This window comes from Scyliorhinus canicula, chromosome 19 (genome assembly GCF_902713615.1).
Source record: "Scyliorhinus canicula chromosome 19, sScyCan1.1, whole genome shotgun sequence".
Taxonomy (NCBI): Eukaryota; Metazoa; Chordata; class Chondrichthyes; order Carcharhiniformes; family Scyliorhinidae; genus Scyliorhinus; species Scyliorhinus canicula.
Genome location: NC_052164.1, coordinates 55,008,284 through 55,020,328, shown reverse-complemented (window position 1 = coordinate 55,020,328; position 12,045 = coordinate 55,008,284). Strand labels below are relative to the sequence as shown.

At 42.5% G+C, this 12,045-nt stretch overlaps 1 protein-coding gene across 2 annotated transcripts in view; it reads right to left on the bottom strand.

Moving 5' to 3' along the window:
- Positions 1–11,209, bottom strand: part of cdc27 (cell division cycle 27) — a 172,382-nt gene extending 161,173 nt beyond the window's left edge. For both annotated transcript variants that reach the window (XR_005458146.1, XM_038778643.1), the window contains exons 1-4: positions 11,116–11,209; positions 7,573–7,698; positions 3,269–3,366; positions 3,026–3,180 (exon numbers count right to left, since the gene is read on the bottom strand). Coding sequence is in view for 1 of the 2 variants with exons in the window: in XM_038778643.1 (XP_038634571.1) it covers positions 3,026–3,180; positions 3,269–3,353 (240 nt within the window). In the remaining variant the exon portion in view is untranslated. The remainder of the gene's footprint in view (positions 1–3,025; positions 3,181–3,268; positions 3,367–7,572; positions 7,699–11,115) is intronic.
- Between the last annotated feature and the right edge of the window lie 836 nt (positions 11,210–12,045).

Below are 12,045 nucleotides of genomic sequence, written 5' to 3'. Positions count from 1 at the left end.
CTTGTGTACTGCACCTGTTCTAGAATTCTATTCCTCACCCACACATGATTTTGTTGCCGCAGTCTTGACTATTCGAACACTCTCCTGACCAGTCATTCAGATTCAACCCTTGATAAACTGAGTTTCATCCAAAATTCAACTTGTCCCCACAGCTCGTACCCAAATATGCACTAACTCCCATTCATGGGAGCACGGTAGCATGGTGGTTAGCATAAATGCTTCACAGCTCCAGGGTCCCAGGTTCGATTCCCGGCTGGGTCACTGTCTGTGCGGAGTCTGCACGTCCTCCCCGTGTGTGCGTGGGTTTCCTCCGGGTGCTCCGGTTTCCTCCCACAGTCCAAAGATGTGCGGGTTAAGTGGATTGGCCATGCTAAATTGCCCGTAGTGTCCTAAAAAGTAAGGTTAAGGGGGGGGTTGTTGGGTTACGGGTATAGGGTAGATACATGGGTTTGAGTAGGGTGATCATGGCTCGACACAACATCGAGGGCCGAAGGGCCTGTTCTGTGCTGTACTGTTCTATGTTCTATGTAGTGTCCATGCTCACTGAGTGGCTAATAAAACTCTTGAATCTTTTTTTTAAATTGCATCCTCATTTTCAAATCTCTCCATGATCTTACCACCCAACCACCCACTAGTAATCTCAAACTCCTCCAGCCCACAACTGATAACTCTGTAAACTTTGTCCCCTTAAAACTTTCCTTCTTTAAAGTCACTGGTGTCAGCTGTGCAAGGCTGAAGCTCTGAAATTCCCCATCTGAACCTTCCCACCTCTCTCCCCTTTAAGACAATCTTTAAAACCTAACTCTGACCGAGCTTCCCTCATCTCATTTGCCCCACTTTGACAATACTCCTGTAAAGTGTCTTGGTACTTTTAGTACATTAAAGGTAAATACAAATAGTTGTTGCAGTTGACTTACCTTCTACTCATCAGGAGAAAATAGAAGCTCAAAGAGATACATGGTCTCAACAAGTGACTGACTCACTGCTTTACTAAATCTATGTCTTGTTCCCCTACTGTTAGAGAAAACTACCCCGATTAGATTTTCTATGTTAATTACCTTTATTGTTCACGTTATTCTGTTTCTCCCAGTCCAAGTGAAAATCAAAATCCTACAATCTAACCACAATATTCCTCCTACACGCTTCCTTCATCTCCTATTTATTCACAACACCCCACTCCCCAACATCACTACTCTCAAACCTGTAGATAACTCTCAACAAAGCCTTGCATCCTTCATTTTTCCTAAACTCTGTTCAATGTGTTCTCACTTCCCCATCACCATTACTGGAATCTTGTGTGCAGCAGTAACAGTGCTCTTTATCAACATTTTACTCCTACTTTCTGAAGTTTGAAAACATTTAGCGTCTATTCATACAAGTTGTATTTGTCTTTCGAATGATTACTACATCATATGCTTTAAGTTAAACTTGTGCTTTTAACTTATTTTATTCCTTATACTGCAAGCATTTACATACAGGACTCTATTTGTGTATTTGTCCCAAACAAGACCGTTTGTGTAACTATCCTATTAGTCTTCTCACAATTTTTGACTGTGTGGATTTTACCATCCCTCAGTTATTTTAATAATTCTCCACTGCCCTACATAGCCATTCTGCAAGGACGCAGCTTAGCTTTCTGCATAATTGCCCCTTGGAAGTTGGGCACCTAACAGATCATAAAGGTTGCATTGTCAGATCGAAACAAGGTAAAAGTGTACATTACAGTCTTGTATGATCTGCACAAATGTCTGGTTGAGTGGGATAAATAGAAAAAAAGGACAGGATTGGAGGGAGATCACTGGCAACTACCATTTCCAATGACTACAACAAACGGATTAGTGGGAACTACAGATACAGCTGCTTCTAGGCAAAACATGGGATGGTACTGTCTGCCACGCATTGGCTTAGCTTTCAAGTTTCCCTCTATATGGTTCTCCACCTCTTCTCATTCCAACAGTTTCTTTAAAATACAGACCTTTGATCATGTTTTATACCCCTGCATTGATTATATGGCTTTAGCTCTGAAGCATCTTGGGACAATATAACATTAAAAGGGCTACATAAATGCAACTTGCTGATGTGCAACATAAGTGCACTAAAAAGCATGAATGTTAAGAGCACACATGCAAGAGAAAGCTGCATTCACATAGCATTTTTCATGTTGGTCACGTTACTGCCAAATACAGTAGTTTTGATGGCATTGTTGCAAGGCAAGGAAAGAGCAGCAAGAAAACAGCTGATCATGTTACTTACTGACTGGAAACTTGCTTTCATTGATGCTGGAGGGAGAAACTTTGACCAGAACACTGGGGTAATTTCCTGCTCTTCAAATCACAGGATGCATCCAAGATAGCAGATGGGATTTCAGTTAAACATCTCAACCGAAGGATGGAATTTTTTGACAGTCCAGCACTCGACTGCCTGCCAAGATTACATGCTGATGTCTCAGGAACTGAACTTGAAACCACAACCTTCTGACTCAAAACCGAAAGCAGTACCACTAAGTTATAATTCACACAAAATAACTTTACTCTGGAACCTATGATCTCTCTGGCTGATAAAACCCTGCAGCCAAGCCTTTTAATAAATGATCGAGGTCCAGCACTCGACTGTACTACATGATTTTGCCAATAAGCTCCCCTAAACTAGCTGCTCAGACATTGATTTGGGATTAACCTTTTTCATTCCCGGTTGAAGCTCAAATCTACAATCTTATGGGTCACATTTCCATGCTGCTTTCACGAACAACCATTGGTTAGTTCAAACAATTGTTTTCTATAACAGCTACACAAGCAATAAAATCAATAATTCTACACAATCGTTCAGGATATTTCACCCACTTATCCTTTGTGTTGCTTCATAACCATGCATCTTAAGATCAAACCTGAATTAAACTGTGTATTTCCCACCTTATTTAAGACATTGTGAAATTTGAAGCATTTGAAACAGCGAAATCTGGAATTTAATGCTCAGTGAAGTACAAGATGCAGCTGTAAGGAGAAAACGAGGATTAAACCAGACTCACTATAGTGTCCTGTGGTGTTTCCATTAATACAGTGTCCAGTTGTCTATGTTGTACGCTGTGATTCAAAACCAATGGCATACATAAACTTGGTTGACAGCTACTAAAATTCTGAAGAGATGTTAATTTAAATGTTTGATCAGGATCTGGCTTTTCACCTGAAAGGGAGAGATGGAGAAAGTATTCAGTTTCTATCTTAGAATTTTTAAATTTCTTAAAATGTTGTAAAACATTTCAACTGCATACCTATTTCACATAAGGATTCAAAAGGGGACCAAAGAAAGGGATTTAGATTAAGGCTCTTTTGGTAACACTCTGATCCTTTGGTCATTCGATCCGTTTTACTGTTAAAGGAATTGACAAAGATTAGATCACAACATGGCAATTAAATCAGAGCACAGAATGCAACTCAAGTGGTTCAAAGCAGAAATCTAATCTAAACGTTACTCCTGGGCTTTTATCAAGGAGAATTCAGCCGTGTTTACAATTTCAAACATAATCAGAAATGACATCCAAAAATCACATTTTAATCCAATTTTCTTGCCCAAATTACCATTAAGAAACAGTGAGTGTTGGTAAGGTTCGTGACCAGCATACCCAAGAAAAATGCAGTAAGGAAACAAAAATGCCCGATATTGGTTAGGGGTTCAAGCAGATTTGATACACCCGCACCAACAGGAAACGATGTTGACTGGAGTACCCCGGAGCAACTGAAGCAGAGGAACCAAGTAGCTGACTACAATCAGAGATTGAACATGTCACCAGCTGGTTGACAAATGTTTGGATTTTCAAGCAATCAACAGAAGACCGGTGAAAGAACATGGAGGTGAAACTTATTTATTACCAATGTTTGGATGTTGCACTGGGCTTCGCCAAACTATTTTCAGCTACCCATGTATTTCAATTCACATCAAGGCTTCCTAACCAACTTGCGAATTTGCACTCTGATGATGGATCTGGCTTTCAGTATCTATGCAGTCCCTGGCTTATACATTAGTTAATTGATTCATGTTCCGGCTTGATTACGTGCCTGGATTCCATTCACACCTCATGTGAATCAAGTAATTAGCATTTTAAGATTTTCTTTTCCCTCCTCAGTGATGCCTTTTAATTTTTGCTATTTAAATTTTTATTATTTTGTTACAGCACTTCAATTCTAATGTTTATATTTGAACAAATTTACTTGTGCCCCTAAACACGTTAAACATGATGGCTTTTCAGCTGAAAGGGGGAGATGGAGAAATGATTCAGTTTCTACCTTTGTAGAAGGAACGCCCAGCTTCTGTTGTGATACGACTGACTTCTTACAGAAACTCAGCACCCATGGACCAGCTGAAACAGGAACATTCCTCGTCACAATGGATGCCTCGGCACTCTACACCAGCATCCCCCGTGACGACATTGTTGCAACAGCCTCAGTACTCAACACCGACAACTGCCATTCTCCAGACGCAATTCTACAATTCAGGTGATCCTGGATCATAACGTCTTCACCTTTGACAACAAGTTCTTCATCCAGACACACGGTACAGCCATGGAGACCAAAGTTGCACCTCAAAACGCTCTTCATACACAAGTTTGAACAAGACTTCCTCACCGCACAGGACCTTCAGCCGACATTATACACCAAATACATCAATGACATTTTTCCCTTTGGACCCATGGCGAAGGATCACTGAAACAACCATGACATCATTAAGTTCCATCTCGCCATCAGACTCACTATGGACTACTCTCCAGAATCGGTTGCATTCTTGGACACACATCTCCATCAAGGACGGTCACCTCAGCACTTTGCTTTACCGAAAGGTAACCTCACGATGCTGCAGCTTCCACCCTAAACACATTAAAGAAGATATCCCCTATGACCAAGCCTTCCGTACACACAGGATCTGCTCAGACAAGGAGGAGCATAACAGACATCTACAGACGCTGAAAGATGCCCTCGCATGAACGGGTTTTGGCGCTCGACTCATCGATCGACAGTTCCAACGCGCCACAGCAAAAATCTACCCAGCCTTCAGCAGAACAGCGACGATGACACCACACAACCCTGCCATGGCAACCTCTGCAAGACGTGCCAGATCATCAACATGGATACCACCATTACATGAGACCACCACCCACTAGGTTGGCGGTACATACTCGTGTGACTCAGCCAGCGTTGTCAACCTCATAGGCTGCAGGAAAGGATGTCCCAAGGCGTGGTACATTGGTGAGACCATGCACCATGCAAGCGGTACATACTCGTGTGCCTCAGCCAGCGTTGTCTACCTCGTACGCTGCAGGAAAGGATATCCCGAGGCGAGACCATACAGACCTGCCGACTATGGATGAACGGACATCGCGCCTCAATCGCCAGGCAGGAATGTTCCCTTCCAGTCAGGGAACACTGCGTCAGTGCAGGAATGAATGTTTGTGGACGGGGTGCCAATCAGGTGAGCTGTCTTGTCCTGGGTGCTGTCAAGTTTCAGAGTGTTGTTGGAGCTGCGCTCATCCAGGCAAGTGGAGGGCATTCCATCACACTCCGGACTTGTGCCTTGTAGATGGTAGACAAGTTTTGGAGAGTCAAGAGGGGAATTTCACTTCAGAATTCCAAGCTCTGGCCTGCTCTTGCAGCCATTGCATTTACACGGGTGTTCCACTTTTTGGTCACTGGTAACTCTGACAATATTGATGGAAGGTGATCCTGGTAATGGTTATGCTGGTTGATGTCAGGAGGATGGTTAGGTTCTTGGTTGAGAAGGTTACCACCTGGCACTTCGCAAAGCGATACTTGCCACTTATGAGTTAACAAGCCTGAATGTTTCCCAAATCTTGCTGCAAATGGACATGGACTGCTTCACTACAAGGAATTACAAATGGTCATGAACACTGCGGTCATCAGCAAACATCCCCACTTTTAACAATAATAATAATCACTTATTGTCACAAGTAGGCTTCAATGAAGTTACTGCGAAAAGCCCGTAGTCGCCACATGTTCGGGAAGGCCAGTACAGGAATTGAGCCCGCGCTGCTGGCATTGTTCTGCATTACAAGCCAGCTATTTAGCCCACTGTGCTTAAGCAGCCCCATAAGAGGAAAAAAAGCTCATTGATGAAGTAGCTGAAGATGGTTCAGCTGAGTGAAGTGACACACTGAATTTTTCAATCCAAGGAATAGTTCCAAAATCTAGAGAACTTTGGAGGATTATAGTTTGATACATTTGCAAAGCTTTTCTGCAGGACTGTCTCGAGGCTTAGCGGAGTGGTATCCTATAAACACAACCATCTTCCTTTGTGCTACGCATGACTCCAACCAGTGGAAATTTTTCCCCGATTTCCAATAACTTCAGTTTTGCTTGGATTCCTGGATGCCACAGTTGGTCAAATGTTGCCTTCATGTCAAAGGCAGTGACTCTCACTTAATTGCTGGAAAACAATTCATCTCCATGTTTGGACCACAACCTTGAATTCTACTAGTCTCAATTTTAGTTAACAATCTACCATGAGGGCCTTCTGGATGTATGTATGTAACATACATAGTCATTCCTTTGTTACCGACTGAAAAAGTTCAGATTTATCAAGCATGATCTAACCTTTATAAATCCATCCTGCCTATCTCTGATCAACTGAAACTATCAAGGTCATTCCAACCTTCCAATAATCTAAATTTCCCAAAAGTTGATGTTAGGCTAACCGGTTTCCCACTCACCTTTTTTTTTTTAAAAAACAGTGAAGTGACACATGCAATTAACGGTTTCCAAAGGGAACTTTGGAGGGTTGGATTTTGGGAACCTGCCATGTTCTCACCTCAATCATACAACTCAATCATTCCCTTTGGAAAACAACCTAACTATTCTAATCCCATTTTCCAGCATTTGGCCCATAGCTTTGTGTGCGTTGGTATCCCAAGTGCTCATTTAAATACTTCTTAAATGTTAATGAGGGTCTCTGCCTCCCCCATCCTTTCAGGCAGTAAGTTCCAGACTCCCACCACCCTCTGGGTGAAAAGTTTTTCCTCACGTCCCCTCTAAGCCCCTTAGCTTAAATATATGTCCCCTGGTCATTGATCCCACAACCACGGGCAAAGTTTCTTCCTGCCAACTGTATCTATGCCCCTCAATTTTATAGGTCTCAATCATTTCCCTGTCTTCTCTGCTCTTTTTAAAACTGTTGGCTGAAAACCATTTGGTCGTTGGGTTTCTTCCTCTTTCGTATCACTAAATTTCTCAATTTCAGTTATCTTGCTCAGATTAATTTTGCCGAGTCAGTGCCCTGACTTGATAATTTCCTTCTTTCGCGAGCATTAATACTATTGCAAAATAATTCTTCAGCGTGCCTGCTATTTCCTTATTTCCATTATCACCAGTTTAAAGGGCCCACATTGGAGGAAAAACAATGGTCAAAGCAATGTATTTGTGGACATTGTGCAGATTTTGATATCACTTACAAGTTTTATTTCATAGTCCCTTTTTGAGATCTTACAATTTATTTTAGCACCCTTTGCTGCTGTGTTATTCCTAGTAATCAAAATCTGCACCTTTTTCCTTCAGTTTGATGTTGTCTTACCAGTATATATGCCCTAATAAAGACAAAGTAAAACAAGCCGAGTCTCCAAACTCTGTAACAATGTCATCATGACTTCTCTGCTTGTTCAATATTCCACCAGCTAAAATCTGTTCTCCTTCAGCCAGCCTAGGGAAAACAAGAAGTGGGCATTATTTTAATAATCATCTTTTTTATTATTGTCACAAGCAGGCTTACATTAACACTGCAACAAAGTTACTGTGAAAAGCCCCCAGTCGCCACATTCCGGCACCTGTTCAGGTACACGGAGAGAGAATGTCCAAATTACCCAACAGCACGTTTTTCAAGACTTGCGGCAAGAAACTGGAGCACCCGGAGGAAACTCACACAGACACATGGAGAACGTGCAGACTCCGCACAGATAGTGAACAAGCCGGGAAACGACCCTGGTGCTGTGAAGCAACAGTGCTAACCAGTATGCTACTATGCCATCCTCAGAACAGCAGGATAGAAGATATCGGGGTGGGCTAAAACAAAAACTGTCTTATTTAAAATATAACTCCTTGCCCAATACACTGGAGTTCTTTTCCCCATCATTGCTTGACCAGGATCAATAAGTTATCTTTCTCGCGGATCACAGGCACTACAATTCAGAGATCATTTAAGAAGTGACCAGTGAGAAGATTAATAATAATCTTTATTAGTGTCACAAGTAGGCTTACATCAACTCTGCAATGAAGTTACTGTGAAAAATCGTCTAGTTGCCACACTCCGGTGCCTCTTCAGGTTCAGAGGGACAATTCAGAATGTCCAATTCACATAACATGCATGTTTTACGGTACTTTTTTCAAATAAATTTAGAATACCCAATTATTTTTTTGCCCCAATTATGGGGAAATTTAGCATGGCCTTCTGTACTTCTTTGGGTTGTGGGGGTGAAACCCACGCAGACACAAGGAAAATGTGCAAACTCCACACGGACGGCAGGGCCAGGATTCGAACCCGGGTCCTCAGGCCCGTAGGCAGCAGTGCTAACCATTGTGCAACCCTGCATGCGACCCTGCATTTTTCAGGACTTGTGGGAGGAAAAAGGAGCACCCGAGGAAAGCCATGGAGACACAGGAAAAACGCAGACAGTGACCCAAGCCGGGATTCAAACCCAGATCCCTGGTGGTGTGAAGTAACAGTGCTAACCACAATGCTGCCGCTAAATCCATCCAAATGGCAATAAGACCATAAAGCCATAAGACATGGGGCAGAATTAGGCCACTCAGCCCAGAGTCTGCTCCGCCATTCAAACATGGCTGATATTTTTCTCATCCCCATTCTCCTGCCTTTTCCCCATAATTCCTGATCTCCTTATTAATCAAGAACCTATCGATCTCTGTCTGAAAGACACTCAGTGATTTGGCCTCCACAGCTTTCTGCGGCAAAGCGTTCCACAGATTCACCACCTTCTGTCTGAAGAAATTTCTTCTCATCTCTGTAATAGGTCTTCTCCCACCATAACCTGGACAAGTCAGCAAAAGTAGAGTGCAAATTTCCATCCACTTTGGACAATTTAGATTCAAAAAATAACAAACCACATATCAATCCAAACATTTGTTTGAAACACATCAATTTCATTTCAGTCTATCATGCTCTAAATCTCCAGTGGTAGGACAATGTTCACTGCCATCTTCTCACAGAATTTCATTCCAGCTTTTTCCACAATAATAAAAAACAAGGCCACCTGCCTGGGGAGTTCAAGTAGGAAATACCATTCAAGGAAAACAGGAGACAGATTGGGCTCTCTGATAGCAGGCTGATCCAAAGATCAATTGGACTTTCTTCACTCAAGACAGTGTTTGGTAAATCATTGTTCATCATTAAAATATTAGCATGGTCAACTTTTCAAATGATTGATGAATTAAAGGCTGCTCAGGGCAGCACGGTGGCGCAGTGTTTAGCATCACTGCCTCACGGCGCTGAGGTCCCAGGTTCGATCCCAACTCTGGGTCGCTGTCGGTGCGCAGTTTGCACATTCTCTCCATGTTCGCATGGGTTTCGCCCCCACAACCCAAAGATGTCAATGTTCCCTGTTGATTATTCTTGTGTCTACTGTGTACGTTCCTCGGCCGCAGAAAAATATTTTTCACTGTGCTTCGGTACATGTGACAATAAATCAAATCAATGAGCAGGGTAGGTGGATTGGCCACACTAAATTGCCCCCTTATTGGAAAAAATGAATTGGTTACACTAAATATATATTTAAAAAGAGAATTAAAGAAGGCTCAGCCAAACAGGCCAAAAAGGCCAGGTTGCCTCCAGGTTTACTTGAAGTTATGATCTTAATTACAATTTATCCTCAAGTCAAAAGGCAGAAAAGTACAGACAATCAAAAGGTGGTGATGATAGGGAAGAAAGATTAGGGGGTGATGAAGGAAGGCAAAAAAGAAAAATTAAACTGTCGGAGCTTTGTCATGCAGCAACAGTAAAGAAAGCCCAACAACGTCTCTACTTCCTACGGACGTTGAAGAAATATGGCATTTCTGCATCGACTCTCACAAACGTGTGCAGATGTGCGATAGAGAGCATCCTATCCGGCTGCATCACAGCCTGAAATGGCAACTGGTCGGTCCAAGATCGCAAGAAACTGCAGAGTGTGGTGAACTCAGCCCAGCGCATCACAAGCTTGCCACCCCCACATTGATTCCGAATACACCTCCCGCTGCCTCAGGAAGGCAGACAGCATTATCAGAGACCCCTTCCACCCAGGGGTTGCCTTCTTCCAGACCCCCTTCCATCAGACAGAAGATACAGAAGTCTGAAGACCCGCACATCCAAACACAGGAACAGCTTCTTCCCCACAGCTACAAGACTCCTCAACGACTCCCCCTCGGACTGAACTGCTCCCTGCAAGAACACGACGCCCTATGTTGCTCTTGCTCTGTATTTGCTTTGCTTGGCCCCTTGTTCCGCATTGTAACCAATCACTGTTTGTCGATGTACCATTTGTCAATGTTCTCTGTTGATTATTCTTTTTGTCTACTATATATGTATTGTGTACGTTACCACGACCACATTCAGCCAGCTTAGAAAGTTTGAATGATCAAAACAAAGTTTCAAACATCACAATGGGACTTCAACACCTTGGCTGTTCATTCATGTTCAGAGATGAGAAAGATCTTGGGGGCGATTCTCCGAGCCCCCATATGCTCACACTATCCATCTGATAATGCAAACGCATGCGCTACACGCGCTACACTTCATAAAGGCAGGAGGCAAGCATAATCTTGGCCATTTTAAGTGTTAGACAACAGGAAATAACTCCAATTCCACAAGGTGATAAAGACAAACAGTCACTTGCCTAACAGTCACTTTGCAATGCATAACTAGATCTATTTAAACGAACCAAAGCCATTCACACACCCAAATCCCAAAGGAGCATTTGATCATACATGGAGAGATGACCTTCGCCATTCCGGGAGCAGAACCATACGACAGAGCTCGTTTAAGCAGCACCTGATTGCAGGCCCAGACACAATTCATTGTTTCCGAATTTCAAAAGGAGATTACCTTCAAACTTTATTTCTATTTACTTACTTGCTAAGATCCGTGCAACATTTGGCAAGAAGATATTTGCACTGAGGGGTAGTACAGCTATGAGTTTTCAAAAGCCTGTAGGCTTTGTATGCTTTCCCTGAGCGATAGTAACAGGTTGCCAAGAGAAAAAGAGCCTCTTCTGAACGCACTGCAGGATGAAAGAAATCAGCTCTTAAAAACTCATAACTCAATTTCTCACTTAACATAAATAACTGACATAAACGTGGTCAGAAAATGAATGAAAATTGTTGACGACAGAATTAAGAACCTGAAAGCACATGAAGCAGCCGGACAGTTGAAATTTGACGGTCTACAGGGGACATGCTTTTGAGTCCCCTTTTTTAAAATAACTCAGTGCACTGTGTATTGGCTCCTTTAGACTGCATTATAGATTGATAAAAGGAGACAAGATGATTCAAAATAATTGTAGGCTTTAGTTTGACATTAGTAATAGGAAAAATCCTTGAGGGAATACATGATTGGATCAATAAAAAGGGCCTGAAAAGTTATCACTCACAAATCTGATTAACTTTTACACAAATTAGACAAGTCCAGTAGACAATGCCCAGCTAAGGCCTCAAGAAAGCGTTGACAAGCGTTTTCTCTGAGATCCAAGTTAACAGCAATATATAGAGTTGGTTAAGGGTTCGACTAACTCAAAGGCCATACACATAAAGTCATTACTTACAGATTTGGATTCTTTTGGAGAATTGTCACGGTGGTGACCCACATAAATTAGCTCTGTGGGGCCATTAGTTTGGGCTATTTTTATTATTGATCCAGAGTGGATCTGCAGGCATGAAGATGGTTTGAAGTGTATCTACTTCAATGCGAGGAGCATCAGGAATAATGTTGGTGAGCTTGAAGCATAGATTGGTACCTGGGGCTACGATGTTGTGGCCATTATGGAGACGTGGATAGAACAGGGGC